Here is an 18301-nt window from a genome sequence, read left to right as displayed (position 1 = left end):
CTTATTGCTTTCTAATGGAACATGTTTCTTCATATACCGCTTATCGCTTTCTAATGGAACACGTTTCTTCATACACCGCTTATCGCTTTCTAGTAGAACACGTTTCGACGAGATATTAGTAAGCAATTCTCAGTTTATTCATTTTATTTCTCCATTGTATACCATATTAACGATTTTATATGATTTCCGCACAAGAGTTCCAACTACTTGAAGTCAACTATGTATTCCCAATTTGGGGTGTTGCTGTGACGTCCTACCGGCTGCACCAGTTTGTTGTGAATGGATCTTGTTAAATAATAACGCCTAATTCACAACAAAAAACTTCACCTTTATTTAGACTAGAAACTCTTATAATTGGGAACAAGGGTGTAGGACAGCCAGGAGGCCAACATCCTATCTATTAGACTCTCAAAATCTTTCTGTTGCTAGAAACCTTACTGCTAGCTCACCTCGGTTCTGAAGTAGAGGGGCCAACCTAAATACTAGAGACATCTCTTGGAGAACTCTATAAACTCCATGAGCTATTAGCACTAGAGCCATCTATGCTACGCAGCTCGAACTATCACACAAGTAATTGGAGAAAGGAGAGAGATTGGTAGGAGAAAGGTTGAAACACCTGGCTATTCACATCCATCACTAAATATGACTAAAGCCATTTCAAGCAAATTTTTAATTCTTTCAATAGGGTGAAACTTAGAATATTTACCACTATGGAACGAGGTGTAAATTTAACGATACAGTATACATATTGCAGCGAAGACGAGCAGTAGCTGACTCAATATTTATACACAGAATTTTAAACAATGACATTGACTGTACTGAACTTCTGTCCCTTATTAACTTTAACTTACCTTTGAGACGTATACGACATACAGTGCTATTCCACACGCTTAATTATAAAACAAATGCAGCATCTAATTCGACAATTAACCGAGCTCTTCATACTCTAAATAATATTTGTCTTAACTCTAACATTGACATTTTTTCAGATTCACTGCCCAAATTCAAATGTGGCATCATGTCAATAATTTAAAGAATTCAATGCGCATACATACAGACACACACACACACACCCTCTCACACATACATTACACACGTCACACACACACACACACCTATAAACTACTTTCAAACTTGATTTCAAAGTACTTATCAACCTACTTGCAACGACCCAACTGCACAGTTAAGAATGTCAATCTGTTCTTCAATTTCTGCAAGGTTAAAAAATAATTTTATTGACTTAACATTGAAATAAAATGTTATGAAAACAGGTAAAACATTTTTTTTGCAAAGAGATTGAAATGAATTAATTTTATTTGTGTACTCAATATAAAAAAAATTGTGTATTTTATGAAAGAACACAAAAAATTTACATAAAATATTGGTTAGTCGGTTTGCCAACAATATTTGATTAAGTGACTGAATTGAATTTGAAATTCTATCAATGTAATTAATAAAAATTATCATTTTAATGGTTGATTAGGTAGCTACTCTGATGAGACCGTGATTACAAATTGTTAACCTTGTTTTTGTTTTTAAATTTTACAGTAGTTACGAAATGAAAAGTTTATTAGATTTTAGTTTTATTAAAAGAAGACCAACATTTCAAGGTTATAAATAACCTCAAAATATTCTAATTGCTCCTACAAAGTACCCTGGAATATATCAATAACTAGCCGATAAAAACCGACAATATTTTGCAATACAAAAATTATCCATATATTTTTTTTTATTTTCTTTTTTTCCGACTTTATGTCCGGGTTAAATCTTCCCAGGAAAAACTAAACTCTTCCATGCACTTTTCCACAAATGATCATCTAGTCAATTCACATTATGCAAGTTCATTACATAAGCATAATAAATACAAAATAATACAAGAACAACACGTCAACTCACCAGAGATCAAATGGGAAAATAATTCACTGACTCCAGATATTTTCATATCAGAGGGTTCGGCTCGGTAGAACTCCTAACTGGACCTATAAATCCTACTGATCTCTCAATATAAATGTTTAAAAAATCTTTCATAATCCTACATGTATTTAAAATGATTGATTTTTGCATTTTTATATTATATATTCTTTGATAGATCTAATACGCCTAAATTTTGAATGAGAGAGCTAGGTATAATGCCAGTAGCCGAAATAACAAATGGTAATATTTTTATAGTCTGAGAATGCCAAATTCTTTTAATCTCATTTTATTATTATTAGTAATGAAATTAAATTTCTAGAACAGTTGTTATTGACTACCAGTCACATCTGCAAACCACAAGAAACCTTTGTGGTTTTTCTTATAAATAGACATTTATCTGTTGTTCATGTGATTTACATTGATTTTAATGAAAAATAATGTTGCTTTTTTTCGTAAGATATTTCGCCTATCTTATCTTAATCTGCTCAAGAAAGAATTTAAATATTATACTAGCTGTACCCCGTCCCGCGTTGCTGTGACTCAGTCTGTCTGTGCAGATAGAGAAACAATAGCATGTTGCTTTTATGTCCAACAGATGGCCCTGTTTTTAAAAAAAGCATGTTTTTACCTTACATGAGTGACATCTATAATTTTTTTTAATTTTTATATTAACTCCACACAGGAGGCCCTGAAGAAAATAATTTCCCTCAGGGCCTATGTCATCTTTGGGGATGCTGTGTGGAGGGTCTTTTTGTGGAGAGGAAGGAGTGAACATGGGTCTTGAAGAGTCCCATGTTGTAGGAGGGAGGAAACACAGAGGCCGGCAGTTCGTTCCACAGCCGAGCTGTTGAACTTAAGAACGAATCGTAGAAGCGACCCGTTCTCATGTGACAAATGTCAACCGTGTACAAATGTTGGGCGCGCGTTTGGCGTGTATCCCGACTACGCACCGGTGCCGAAGGGATCAATGACGCTAGTTCCTCAGAGCATCTTCCATTGTAATACCGATAGAACAAGGACAGCATACCTACCTGACGCCTGTGCTCTAAAGATTGCAGTCCGTTTGTTAAGATTGGGGAATCTATCAAACGGACCGCCCGTTTTTGCACAGAGTCAAGGGTTTGTATATAGGTATATAAAAACACAAGTGTATGTGAATGCAACGTTGGCGTTGTGTCAAAATTTCAAAGCAATCGGTGAAGAAGTTTCGGAGATTTAAGATTTTGAACAAACAAACATTTATATTTTTATTTATATAGATTTTGTAAACATGAACCGTTCACCACAACTTCTATTGTTTTTTCTCTTCGGTGGTTCCAATAGCATTGTTTATCATTGTGAACCATGTTATTATGAGTATTTAAAAAAACGTCTTTGAGCGATAGAGATTTCTGGATTTAGATTCAACAGCGCTCCCTTAAAAAATTATGTCTCCGAATATTAGTACAGAAATATGTAAACTGCTTACTGTGGTAAAAAGTCAATTAATCCACCTATATTTCACCCTTTATCCCGTATCTTTAGATAGATGTTACCCAAATTTGGGTAGCTATCGCTCAAGGTCATTACCGGTGCTAACCAGATTTGGGTAGCTATTGCCCAAGTTCATTAACTTCCAACCTTCCTCTTCCCCATCTCTTTTCGCTATCCACTCTCTTCAGGCTCACAACATAACCCAATACATAATTGGGATTCCGTAGTAATATTGGCTCTGGACTGTGGGGAGCAGTTTGGATTCTTTTGGAGTTGGACTTTTGGAGTTCATTCTACCCAAATTTGGGTAGCTATTGCTCAAGTTCATTAGCGGTGCTACCCAAATTTGGGTAGCTATCGCACAACTTCATTTTTCGGTGCTACAAGGTCATTACCGGTGCTAACCAGATTTGGGTAGCTATCGCCCAAGTTCATTAGCGGTGCTACCCAAATTTGGGTAGCTATCGCTCAAGTTCATTGGCAATTCTACCGAAATTTGGGTAGCTATTGCTCAAGTTCATTAGCGGTGCTACCCAAATTTGGGTAGCTATCGCACAATTTCATTTTTCGGTGCTACCCAAATTTGGGTATTTATTTGATCAAGGAGATTAGGGGAGCTACCTTAATTTGGGTAGCTATTGCACAACTTCATTTTTCGGTGCTACCCAAATTTGGGTATTTATTTGATCAAGGAGATTAGGGGTGCTACCTTAATTTGAGTAGCTATCGCTCAAGGTCATTAGCGGTGCTACCCAAATTTGGGTAGTTATTTGATCAAGGGGATTAGAGGTGCTACCCAAATGTGGGTAGCTATTACAGTGAGTATTTGAGGTATGGTTTAGCCAAAAGGATCTTAACTATAAAGCAGAAATCTGATTTTATGAAGTAGCAAAAACTCTTGAATGGTAAGCTCTACCATCATGAAATACAGAGGAGCAGTACTCAGCACTAGCAGAGTATTATTTCCATAATGAGCTATGGAGATTTTAAATACCCTGTGTAAATAAACTGTGAAAAGTAATATCAGACATAAAAATTGTGTTTCATAATTAAATTGTGGTAAAAAATCAATGAGAAAAAAAAATCAATAAAACAAGTAAAAATTTCAATGCAAAAGTGGATGGTATAAGAAATCAGGACAGCCATGTGATTTCTTGCACAAGAGTCCAAACTGCTCCCCACAGTCCAGAGCCAATATTACATACTACGGAATCCCAATTATGTATTGGGTTATGTTATGAGCCTGAAGAGAGTGGATAGCGAAAAGAAATAGGGAAGAGGAAGGTTGGAAGTTACTGGCGACGCGAATCTGGTCACCAAACACAGCTAAACCCATTTCAAGTAACATTGCGATTCTGTATCTATATAGATACAGAGTATATATGTATATTGGTTTTTCACAAGGCCACGGTCGAACCACTTTATCCTCTCGTTCTGTTAAATGCGTCGTTTATAAAAATGAGTGAGAGATTACAATGCAGCTATCGGCGGGATACCTTTATTACATGAACATATTATAATTTATGTGCTTTTCCATAAATTTCAATAATAACAGTATTGTTCTGACATTTTTTTAATACCAGGAGAACAGGATGTATGTGGTGTACTAATTTATTATCTGATTTAAAAAAAAAAAAAATTGTTTTTATGCCTTTGTCTGATAAATACTAATTTTTATAAAATTATTATTACTATGACCACATCAATCATTTAAAACAATAATATACTATCTATGTATGTTCAGGAAGGGAAGAATGTTTACGAGAGATGGGAAGACGCAGAAGATGCAAGAAGGGTAAATGCAGGTAACTCCATTAATAGAGAATTAAATGCGGTTAAAAAACTATCCAAAAAAGATAGCAGTCCACAATGGAGGGCTGGTACCTACCCTGATGTATGGCAGTGAGGCATAGAACTGGCAGAGGAAAGATAAAAGTAGACTGAAAGCTGTAAAAATAAGAACCTTGAGGCGTATGAACGGTAAAACTACGTATGATCGTATGAGAAATGTGGAGATCTTTTTTTTTTTTTTTTTACAGTGAATACCTCACAAGAGTCCCAACTGCTCCCGTCTGGAGCCAGTGAGACTATGGCATCCCCAATTGGGGGATGTTGTGAGGCTGAAGGTAAGTGGGGAAGGGAAAGAGGAAGGTGGGGAAGTACCTGGCTATTCAGATCTAGTCACTAAAGACGGCTAAAGCCATTTGGAGCAACGTTTCAATTCTGAATGGTGGTCTTAAACCAGGGCGATACTGGTAGTATCTTCCACTCTTCCACTCTGCAAAGACTGCAAGACTGATGTAAACATAATGAGTAAGATTAAAAAAGGGACGCTCAGAAGGAATGTGAGGAGAATATAAGACGCAAATGCGAATGGTGTAAGAAGTCGGGGACGCCTGAGGAAGACATGGCACGATTAAGTAAATCAGATACTTGAGTCAGAATAATAGAAGAGTATTCATGAATGTGAATGAGGCAAGGAGTGTGCGCCAAAACCGAGTTGTTTGGCCCTCTGCCTACTCCTATTAATTCAGTACTGTGAATCGGCCAATAATTTCAAAATACATACTTTTTTGGCACTTTAAGTTGAACAGTACAAGTCACATTGATTGGCGCATTCAAACTTTGAAACAGACTGCTTGCACTCGGTTAAGGTCAATACGCAATATAAATTAATCATTTATTTATTAACACCCTTTTTAGGGGTTTTTTTATACGAATAGTAAAAATTACACAGTACTTATAAGACATAACTAAACTGCTTCAGTAACAATCTTTTTTATTTGTTAAGTGATAAATTGAAGATGTCAACTGACTCTGGCATAATTATTTCCCTCCATAAGTATTCTGAGCAATGATGAATACGTATGGTGGTTAGTTCCAGAATTTCTGTTTATCAACGTAGGCACATCTCAATTCACCATTTAGAAAAGAAAACCAAGTCAGTGAAAATCCTTTCGTCCGACAATTTAAACACATTCAGTTAATTTAAAAGGGTGTCGTAGTTCAATAAAATTGCTGGAATACCCATTTTAAAACTTAGAAAACGAAAAGAATTTATTTAGCATTCTGTCAATAGCTTATAGGTACATTAATATTGTAATGTGGGTTCCAGACGGGAGAATTGTACTCAAGCTTATTTCTAACAAATCAATTTCAACGAATCATGCCCACTAAAGAGGCAAGCAAAACCATGTGTATCCCTAGATCCAATACAAACAATCCTACGGCAATATCGCGTAAGTGTCCCAACTAATTTTTCATATGCGCAAAGAAATTAAAAAATATTTTTTAATATAAAACAGGAACATAAAATAAACTGCATTTAAAATTATTTTAACATTATTTATTGACGAAATTAACATTGTTTGTCCCTCCTGATCATTTTGAAAAACGGTTATTCTACGGTATTGGACTTGCATCGACGATATTCCAATCCTCGGAATAATTTCATGATAGACTCCGTAGTTGAGTGCTTTCGATCCTTGGTCACGAATTCGCAGGTAGCGGGTTCAAATCCAGACATGCGCATGTAAATTTTATTTGATTAATTTGTTTTATTTCAATATTCATTGATTTAAAATGATACATAGAATTTTTGCAGCGTTAATTTTTCCAAAGTGATAGATACTCTCAGTATCGCCATGGTGAAAGACCACCATTCAAAATCGAAACATTGCTTCAAATGGCTTTAGCTAAGTTTAGTGACTAAGTTTTCAGCCTCACGGTATATCCCAATTTGGGGATGAAGTAGTTTCACTGGCTATGGGCAGTTGGGATTCTTGTGCGGTATTCACACAAAAGAGTAAAAAGCTATAAAAATGAAGAAAAAACTATGAAATATTGGCATTTGAAACCTACAAAAAATCCTGATATTTCCATTTTTAAGGATAGACAGTTTTTAAAGGAACTTGAAACAGGTTTTTTGTTTACAATATACACAGTGTTTGAACTCTGAACATCTGAAACATTTGGTCCATAACAAGGATAAAACTATTTTGCATCTCTAAGTTGGGTTGAGAGCGGTCGTGAAGGTCACAATAGTTGCCTTGCGAACACATTTCAATGAAAAACTGCCGTTTGATGTGTTAATGAATTTATAAACCCTGATTTATTAATTGGTGGTATAAATAGCACAGTAGTAATGACAACTCGGTCTTGGCACACACTCCTTGCCTCATTCACATTCATACATTGTCTCATACATACTCTTCTATTATTCTGACTCTTGACATGGCCCGACTCGAGTATCTGATTCACTTGATCGTGCCATGTCTTCCTCGGGCGTCCCCGACTTCTGCTACCATTCACATTTGCATCGTATATTCTCCTTACATTCCTTTCTTCGCTCATTTGCTCTACATGCCCAAAACATCTAAGCGTCCCTTTCTTGATCTTACTCATTACGCTTACATCAGCCTTGTACTCTTTGCGGATCTCAGGGATCTCATTTCAACAGCATTCAATCTACTTTCATCGTTTCTCTGCCAGTTCCATGCCTCACTTCCATACATCAGGGTAGGTACCAGCACTCCATTGTGGACTGCTAGCTTCGCTTCTTTGGACAATTTTTTGCAGATAGGGACTTTTTTTTTATACTATTATAGAGAAGTTAAAACAAAGTGTAATTTCTTTAATCTGTGCCTGTTAATAGTAAATCGGTTGGGGAAATATTTACCAAAATTAAATATATGCATCAATTCAATATATCCATCAAATATATCCATCAATTCTCATTGTAAGTTAGTAGAATCAAAGTGTTATTTAAAAAAACATGCATATTAATAATTGTAATCGTAGGTAAAATTTTACCCAATACAGTTTCTCTTCAATATCTTGGATAGCAGACAGCATAATGTTACACAATTTATTGACTTATTGAATACTATTAATATAAATCACCTAGGAACATACGTTATTTTTTCACCATGAACTTCGATCACAATACATTAAAGAAAGTATATTTAAATTCACTCACTAAAAATAAAGCAGCACTTCATGCATGAACCAAAACATCACAGTAAAAAATAAATAATATTAATTATACAAAAAGGAGATATGAAAAATCATAACTAATGATATGAATTTTTGTACACAAAACAATATTTAACCGCGGACGATCTCAGACAGAATGTTTACCTAATATGTGTCACATTTGATTAAAACCGACATAACATAACATAACCAACAACTGGTTTATTCATAAATAAACCACTCACGGTTTATTTCACAACCACAATCATACCACAATGTACAGTTTCATAATACACATAAATAAACCACTCACATAATACACATATAATGCGTACTAATATCAACATGTCGATGACAGATGACAGCTGCTGTCAAATCGGCACCTTGGAACTATCTCTGTTTTATCCGACACAGCAGAATAAATAGTGTTAAGCAATAATAGGCTCTAGAACAAGTGACTGTAAAGTTTATTATTGCATAAAGTGAGTATCTAAAAATATCTTGTAACAAAAATATTTTTCAAATCGAACGCTTTTAAATAATCAGTAAATTATAACGCAGTACAGGCTTTTTTTATTAGTGAAGTTAGTGACAAACCATAATCGTGCTGCACGATTTTTTTAACTTGTTAACCGTGACTGGTTTATTCATATTATGTTAAAGCCGTTGTAAGTCACTAATTATTAATTTTAATTACAAGTCACCTGTAATAAATAGAAGTTTTAAGTCTAAGTGAGGGGTAAATATATAGATATAGTTGTAAACCGCCCTTTATTAATCCATTATTTTGGTGTATGTAGAGTTTGTAATTCTATTTACGAGATTTGTTCTATTCCTTATAAGCAATATTATCCTCAAGCGATATGCAAAATACTGGGCTATTTGTTTCGTAAAATCAAGAGAAATTATGTTTTTCCCTCGTTTTCCTCCAGAAGTACTCTGGTAAGGAAAGGGTTAAAAAAATATAATTATTTATTTTGGCTTTCACCCCCCAAGGATGATCTTGGCCATACAAATTTAACATTTTTCATAAAACTGTTAACATGAAATAGACAAACTTATAAACAAATACAGCAAATGAGTGTAGATAAATATTATAAAATAGTGTCTTTAGGAACGCGAGGTAGGTTATAATCTACGCGTTCACAGGTGGCGTGAATTTAATTATTTTATTAAGATACACTTTTTTCAATCCATGCTTTAAAATATTGTCGTATAGTTTGTTTGCGCCCGTACATGCGCAATATGAATATAAATAAATAATTTTGACAATTTTGAACTCATATCTTTTTAAAAAGGCACACAAATACAAAATTGGATTAAATCACCAATAATCGAATCGCCTTTCAAAATCAAAAGTTAGTTATATAAGATTTTTTCAGGCATCATAAACAAATGTAGATCCTAGGAAATAAATTGTACAGCGCCCTTGAGGTGATTTTTCACAAAAACGTCGCTCTACAAATTATCCAATTATTATTATTATCAGGCAATTTCCTATTACCCTGGAATCTAGATTTGGCTTCAATGGTTGATAGTTAAATTCGCTATCTCTGCAGTTCCAGTTACCTTGGGCCGAAATGGAACCGGTTCTTTGTCCATCTACTTTTAGAACCCAGACGGCAGGAGGATCGCGCTGTCAAAATTTAGGAACTCCCAGATTTTTGTTAAATTGATGTTCAATTATCGGAAAACAGTTTTTTTCGAAATTTTTCCAATAATTTCAAAAGGAGGAAAAAAACACTTTCAGGTGATGCATTGACAGCAAAGGGACAGGAATTCCGATCATCGAGCATGGACTGCCAAACAGCCCGGTCTTGGAAAAACACTCCTTGTTTCATTATATTCACTTTCATACATACCATTCTGTTATTTTGACTCTCAACATAGCCCAATGGCCCGACTCAAGTATTTGGTTCATTTGATCGTGCCATACCTTCCTTAGGCATTCCCGACTTAATTTACCATTCACATTCGCGTCTTATATTTTTTTTACACTCCTTTCATTCGCTCTACAATCCCAAACCCTAAGGGTCCCTTTTTTAATCTTACTCATTGCACTTACATCAACGTTGCGATAATCAATGTTTTACTTAGTAGTCTAGTGACTAGAATCTCATTTCTACAGCATTTGGTAAAAAAAATAGATGGTGCCTCAGTAAAATAATTTATCGGGCGTTCCGGTGCTAGCATAGTCACCGCGACAAAATGACCAGGACACGATTATCAACATCTCTAATTCGGAGTGGTTAGTTTCTGAATAATCTGATCTGAATCCAATAGAAAAAAATAAAAATGGCGACAAGCAGATCTCGAATGCTGTCTTTGTACAAATCATTATTGAGAGAATCAGGAAAAATCGAAGCCTATAACTTTCGGTAATTATTAATAAAAGTATTTTATTTCCAATTTGCAACTTTAATGTCGTCGGATGTGTTATTTATTATGTTATTATAAGTTTTTCCGCAGCTGTCAAAGTGGCGGTAAATTCGAGATTGCGATGTTGTTGTTTTATAAATTTTACATAATATCTGAATAATTTATTGATTTTTTCAGAATGTACGCAATAAGAAGGGTTCAAGATGCCTTCAAAGAGAATAAGGACTTAGATGACATCGATTTATTAGCGAAACAGTTGGAATTTGCCAAGAAAAACCTGGAGGTTATAAAAAGACAGGTTAGTGTACGCGAAACGCTGAGCTTTGTGTCACAATTTACAATCACCAAGTTTCTCGGCAGGGTTAGGCAGAGAAGATAGACCGCCCCGCAACTGTATCTTGGCACACACTCCTTGCTTCATTCATATTCATACATATTTTTTTGTTATGACTTATGACATAACCTCAAAACCTGAGTCATGTATTTGATTCACTCGATCGTGCCATGTATTCCTTGGGCGTCCCTAACTTCTTCTACTACTAACCTCCGCGTCAGATATTCTCCTAACTCTCCTTTCTTCACTTCATTCTCATTACACTCCTGTTCATCCACTCTACATGCCTAAACCATCTTCGCATTCCTTTCTTAATCTTAACCATTACATCAGCCTTGCATTTTTTCCGGATCTCCTCATTTTTAACATACAAAGTTTTACCATACATACGCCTCATTAAGCATTCATTCGGGAGGAATGCAGATCACGCCAAACTCTGGGAATTGAATAAAAATGCACTTTCTAGATGAAAAAAGTGTGTAGAAATTCATTAAAAAAATAATTAAGGCGCGGAAGAATAAATTGAGGGAGATACAGCCGATCAAAATTTAATAAATTGCACTTCGCGATCTGATATTATCACCATATTCGGACAGTCCGCCGCCATATTTTGTCACGAAAATCAAATTAAAAACTTTTAATACTTTTGAAATATCAGTAGTGCCATCCAAAAAATAAAAAATGTTGCCATATAATAATATCAATGCATGGAAAATTCTGAAAATTAAATATCATTTGCCAGATTGGTAGTTTATTATTTAAAATCTTGTAAATACTTAATTTATGTATACATATAACCTAACCTAACTGTGATTTTCTATAACAAAAAAATGACCCTTTAATAACGCCCACTCGCGTCCCCTTTAGAGTTTTATCCCAGTTTTCAAGTAGTTTGTGGGCTACGCTAGGTTTGTATAGACGGTTTGTGATTTAATACTAATACCTTTTTTCCATGTTATTTCCTGTTACACAAAATTGCCCCTTTAATAACGCCTGCTCGCGTCCCCTTTAGAGTTATATCCCAGTTTTCAAGTAGTTTGTGGGCTACGCTAGGTTTGTATAGACTGGTTTGTGATTTAATTCTAATACCTTTTTCCCATGTTCTTCTGCCTACTCTAACCCAAACTAAACACCTAACCTATTTTGTAAAAAAATATTATTATTATATGGCAACACTTTCCTTTTTTTGGTTGGCACTACTGAAATTTCAAAATTAAATAGTTGCTAATTTGATTTTCTTAAGTCATAATTGATAAATAAAACATGGTTCCTATGTATCGCGTACGAAGTTTCAAAACCCTATAACTCAGTTAATAGTGCCGACCCCCACCTAATTCTTTCAGATTCGGATTCCCCAGCCCTAAATTAGTCTAAATCAAGTTCAATTTCGGTTATACTCCCATAAACCGAATATTACCCTCAGATCGCGAAGTGCAATTTTATTAAACTTTGATCGGCTGTATCTCCCTCAATTTATTCTTCCGCGCCTTAATTCTTTTTTTAATGAGTTTCTACACACTTTTCTCATCTAGAAAGTGCATTTTTATTCAATTCCCAGAGTTTGGCGTGATCTGCATTTCACCCATTCATTCTACTTTCATGCCAGTTACATACCTCACTATCATACATCAGTGTTGGTATCAGCACACCTTTGTGGACTGCTAGCTTTTCTTTATCAATTTTTTGTTAGTGCCAATCGCATTCAGTCCCCGATTAATGAAGGTTCCTGCATTTACACTTCTTTCAATATTCCTATCAGCCTTTACATTTATCGTAAACATTATTCCCAAATATACAAACTCATCCACCTGCTCCAAGTGTTCATCATTCACAACGATACTGCACACTGTTTTCGTACTCTCTCTTGTCAAGGCATTTTCACTATTGCAGTACACACGTCAAAAGGATACTATTCAACATATTCTGCACTTCGCTGTATATGTCAGAACTGTGGGTAGATTACACTGCAGCGCTACGGAAATGTTCCTGGAGGGACGAGTGCACTCTTTCAGAGTGCTTCTCCGCCACCACACGGGAAGCCACTGTATATCTGCATACAACCGGCAACATGCTTTCAGATTGCTCATTTTCGCACCCAAGCCCACCTCTTTCAATTCTTGCATACAATGTACAGATTATAATGACCATGGTGACATTATACATCCTTTCTTAACCCTTTTTGTGATGTTTACTCCATAAAACCACCATTCACCCTAATCGACCCCCTTGTGAACCCCACATGTAACCCTTCAATTAACCATGATGTAATAATACATGAATGTACGCTTCCAGGCAATCTACTAATGAATTGTTTTTGACCTATTTATATGTGTCTATTTGTGTTGAAATGCAAATATAGTTCATTGTTCGCTGGAGGGCTTTTGCAAGTGGTTATTTTTGTTTATTTTATTTATAAACCCGTGAAAACTGACTGCAACAAGATTATTGGAATGTTAATAGTTAGGTTTCTTATTGGATTCATGTCTACCATTCTCTGTCTTTTGTTAATGCCTGTGACAGACTACGCAATACTCTCATGGCCTATTTCAGCATATTGTTTGCCCACGCTCACCATACATTTCCCAATGGGAATGTATACCAAGAACAATGGCGGTTTTCTTAAATATGTGGATGTGCAGTGAACCCCCACAGGATAACTACCCCAAACAAGACCTACTTGATTATAATATTACTACAGTTTGAACAGCACGCCATTACTGAATAGTATAGAAATCCATCCTTACGAATGAACATCCCGCCATTACTAAATAGGGGCCGTTCAAGTATTATGTAAGCACTATGGGGGGGCAGGGGGGTCTTTGCTTTGCTTATATTTGATGACATGGGGGGGTCGAGATAGTGATTACGTCAGCACTGCTCAGCAGTAGTTATTTTTTTTTTTACACATTGGCAACCCACACATTGTCTATGTTTGAAAACCACATATATATTCGGGGATTCCCACAAATAATTAATTGTTTAGGTACTCGCTTAAAAAATGGAATACATTAACAGAAAAATGCATATAGGTAGCAATTTTTACGTAAGCATGGGAGGGGGGTAAGAGCTTTGCTTACTTTTGGTGACAAGGGGGAAGAGGGGGTAAATAATTGTAATAAATCTGCTTACGTAATACTTGAACGGCCCCATAGTTAAAAAATCCAACCCTTACGAATGAACATCCCGCCATTACTGAATAGTAAAAATATCCCTCAATGGCCCGGCCCAGCGCGGATTGCAGGACGCACGAGGAAGCCAAAAAGCCTAAGGAATATTTCATACAACATAAAGTCTCTTCCGAATGGTGGTAGTATTTCTAAGGACCAAAATTCGTAATTTTATGCGTCGCAATAGCTATGTTGATCTCAGAACCGAACATTACCGAATGTATTCGGGTGACATATTTGCTCTGTGTCTGTGGGCTTCCAACTACGAACGCAGATATACACAGACCTTTACACGTATCTCAATATTTGCTTTATTGTTAAAGTAAATGATTACGCGTTTTATTTACTTGTGTACTGCATTTCAACAATCATTCGGTGCTCCGATTTCATATAGGTAAACTGTTATTTTCGTTTTTTTCTTTATTCAATGCCACATATTCCCAGGCCACAAATATATTAGTGAATGGACGTGTTATTTCAAGTCTCTAATGCAGTACGCACTTTTATTAATATTTTTTTATGATTATTTTAATTTAACTTCATAAAAAAATATTTGTGCTAATTCTTTTCGAAACTTCTAGGTCTGTAGTCTTTTAAAATGAAGTGACTCCATATATTCAATGAAGAAAAAAATTTCCTTTTTTAAATCGCTTTGATGTAGAACTCCCAATGATTTAGACCACGAACCGCCACTGATCAAGAATGTATTTATAATTTATTTATTTTATTAATACAAGACTTAGAGAGTACATATGGTTTTTGTGATGTTTCACCCTCCATACTAGGGATGACCTTGTGTTATGGCGGGTGAATTTTACAGTTTGAATAGAATCTATACATTACTATGATATGAAAAAGAAAAATAATAAAAATGATGAAGAGCTAGTTAATTAAAACTTAATTCATCATTAAGACATAAATATAACATCCAATTTCCTCTATTTTCTACACAACAATTATATTTACTAAGGGATAAAGTATTTTAATAGTCTTCCCGAAGAATTAAAAAAAATAACAGATTTTGGTATTATTCAAGAAAAAAGTAAAATTATATTTAAAAAACACACGTAACATCATTAACAAAATGCAGTAACTTCATTAAAGTTATAACATCCTGTACTATCATACACTCTATGATATTACTTGTAGTGTTGTGCAGATCTCGCTGACAGATGTGTCTGTAGTAAGATCGGGTTAGTTGCGAGACTTCGGCAATCGCCGGAGATTGCAAGGTGCCTTCAGTATGGAGGGAACGGGGTCTTCAGAACCAACCTCCCCTCTCCTTGAGCTAATCGTAGTAACTCAGTGATTGTATCTACAATCGTGATAAAGTTCCGCTGTTCAGTAAGAACCTTAACGTGTATTATTGGAGAATACCAAGTTTTCAGGAGCATCTAAGACTGGAGATAAGGGCCCAGTCTAAGAGATATAAATATTGAGATTATCTCTGGAGAGATACCGTTCGAGTACCCACTGTGGTACATCACATTACTTTTTACTCCTACACCAAACTCAAGAGCTAGTTCTCTTTATTGGTTAAGAAATGCTAAGGACGGGTTGTTTCGGAGAATTTGAACAATTCATCAAATTTCAACGTTAGTTTCCGGGTTCTGTGAAAGTCCTATTCAAGTTCTGTTAATAAATCATCATAGGCTATTTGCTTGACAGAACTGAAATAAAAACAGAACTTGAAAAAATCTTTCGCATAACTGGAAAATGAATGTTGAAATTTGAACAATTCATCAAATTTCACAGTTAATTTTCAAGGACTGCGAAAGTTCTATTCAAATTCTATTATTATTTCAGTTGTGTAAAGCAACTGGCCCATGTTTATAAAATAACGGAACTTCATCACAGAAATTAGAAATTAACTTTAAAATTTGATGAATTTTTCAAATTCTCTGAAACAACCCGTCCTTAAAAACATATTTTTTCACTATGTTGTTCTTATGCCATTCACTATGTATTTTTGTAAGAATATTATAATTTTTTTATATTTTATGTATTTTAAAAGAATAAATTGTGAAAATACTTTTTTGAAAAAAAAAAAAAATAATAATAATAATATTCCCAGTGGGAATATATGGAAAGCAATATGCTGAAATAGGCCAAGGGTATAGCGCATATGACTATATTATTGAGCTCTTCTTCCACAGGTATCCGTAAAGCAAGTATCCGATATTCATGTCATACATGCTGCAAAAAATTTGTCGCATCAGCCTTGAATTTTTTCCGGATCTTTTCATTTGTAATACGGTTGTACCTGGTTTTACCACACACACTACTAAGAGATCCCTCTAATGATTCATTTGTTTTATTGCAGGCGCTGATTGGAAATCTATTCTCATCAGATAAACTTGTGATTGAAGCTGAAGCCAAATAAAAATCCATTATAATTTTGTATTATGTAGTTTTAATAATAATTATCATTGTTTATACTTTTAATTGTTATTGTTGTAAGTTTAATCAATTTTTGCCGGCAATACTGTATGATATGTAACCTTAAAATAATAATAATATAATATATAATTATTCAATATCAATAGAAGAGTTTTTATTTTAATTTTTTGTCCACAAATAATTATGTGACAACGGGATCTATTGGAGCGCAGTAGAAATAATAAATTGTTGATAATGAAGTCCACAATGGAGTGCTGGTACCTACCCTGATGTAAGGAAGTGATGCATGGAACTGGCAGAGAAAGGATGAAAGTAGGCTGAATGCTGTAGAAATGAAATCCCTGAGGCGGATGTGTGTAAAACCATGTATGATCGTGTGAGAAATGTGGAGATTAGCAAAGAGTGCAAGGCTGATGTAAGCTTAATGAGTAAGATCAAGAAAGGGACGCTTAGATGGTTTGGGCATGTAGAGCGAATGAGCGAAGAAAGGAATGTAAGGAGAATATATTATGCAAATGTGAATGGTAGCAGAAGTCGGGGACGCCCGAGGAAGACATGGCACAACTAAGTGAATCAGATACTTGAGTTGGACCATGTTAAGAGTCAGAATAATAGAAGAGTATGTATGAATTTGAATGAGGCAAGGAGTGTGTGCTAAGACCGAGGTTTGGCAGTCCATCCTATCTGCCTACCCCTGCGGAGAAACGGCGTGATGGTTAGTTAGTTAATCATGAAATACCTTTACATAGCTGTTTCACCAACCAAACAGGCTCAATTTCATAATGTTGGTGTCACAAAGGTAGAAAGGTAGCATATGTACAAAACGCAAACGAATAATTCATCTTAATTTAACGCCATTTGTGAATACGTAGATTATAAGGAATGTCGCGTCTAAACTTAAATACCTACCTGCTTAGTTATAAAGTGGACTTAAATACTTACTTGTAAAGTGGAAAGATGGATTCTCAGAACCCTATTTCTTGAAAAGTAGGGTCAGACTGGGAGGATGTATGTCCCCAATACTGTTTAACCTATACATGGATGAACTAACCCACAGGTTAAATAATGCTGGAGTGGGCTGCCACATCGGAGGTCTATGTGTTAATAATATGAGCCACGCAGATGATATGGTTCTGATGGCACCGTCAATAAGGGTATTACGAATTCTCCTGAAAATCTGTGAAGAATTTGCACACAAAACCAACATGATTTATAATGCGAAAAAAACAGTGCTGTTGGTCATAAAACACGGGGAAGGCCCAAAAAACATTACCCCCGCCTTTTTGAATGGTGAGCTTCTGAAAATAGTAGAAACCACAAAATATCTAGGACATGTCATCAACAATAAGGTAATGGATGATGAAGATATTGACAGGCAGAGTCGTGTATTGAGTATTCAGTAGAAGATTTCGGCTCTGCAGTCCACGAGTGAAAAGGACGCTCTTCATAGCCTTTTGCACCACCCTGTACACATGCGAGCTCTGGGCAAACTTCAAAAAAAGAACAACGGAAAGGCTTCGGGTGCAATACAATAACGCATACCGATTGATGTTCAGACTTCCCTGGCACTGCAGTGCCTCCTCAATGTTTACAGAAGGGTGAGTTCCAGGATTTGTAGCTGTATTAAGAACCAGGATTGCAGGACTAAGGGGAAGGATAA

General features: G+C 35.4%; 2 protein-coding genes across 4 annotated transcripts in view; one reads left to right on the top strand and one right to left on the bottom strand.

Annotated features, from left to right (window-relative positions):
- The window catches only part of LOC149410852 (uncharacterized), a 42832-nt gene extending 34168 nt beyond the window's left edge, over positions 1-8664 (bottom strand). Inside the window, exon 1 of one of the 3 annotated variants that reach the window (XM_089648272.1) lies at positions 8200-8664. The gene's annotated coding sequence lies outside the window, so the exon portion shown is untranslated. The remainder of the gene's footprint in view (positions 1-8199) is intronic. The other 2 variants (XM_089648274.1, XM_089648275.1) reach the window with 2 other exon arrangements.
- Positions 8665-10623: 1959 nt separating this feature from the next.
- On the top strand, positions 10624-16751 carry bcn92 (LYR motif-containing protein bcn92). Its single transcript, XM_089648025.1, has 3 exons — positions 10624-10739; positions 10918-11038; positions 16565-16751. The coding sequence occupies exons 1-3, from the start codon at positions 10657-10659 to the stop codon at positions 16622-16624; spliced, it is 264 nt and encodes an 87-aa protein (XP_089504151.1). The 5' UTR covers positions 10624-10656; the 3' UTR covers positions 16625-16751.
- Positions 16752-18301: the final 1550 nt, after the last annotated feature.

The sequence above is a fragment of the Hesperophylax consimilis genome, chromosome 27, assembly GCF_061612785.1.
Source record: "Hesperophylax consimilis isolate HC1 chromosome 27, BYU_Hcon_1.0, whole genome shotgun sequence".
NCBI lineage: Eukaryota > Metazoa > Arthropoda > Insecta > Trichoptera > Limnephilidae > Hesperophylax > Hesperophylax consimilis.
Note: the sequence above shows the minus strand (reverse complement) of the source record. Positions and strands in the feature narration are given on the sequence as shown.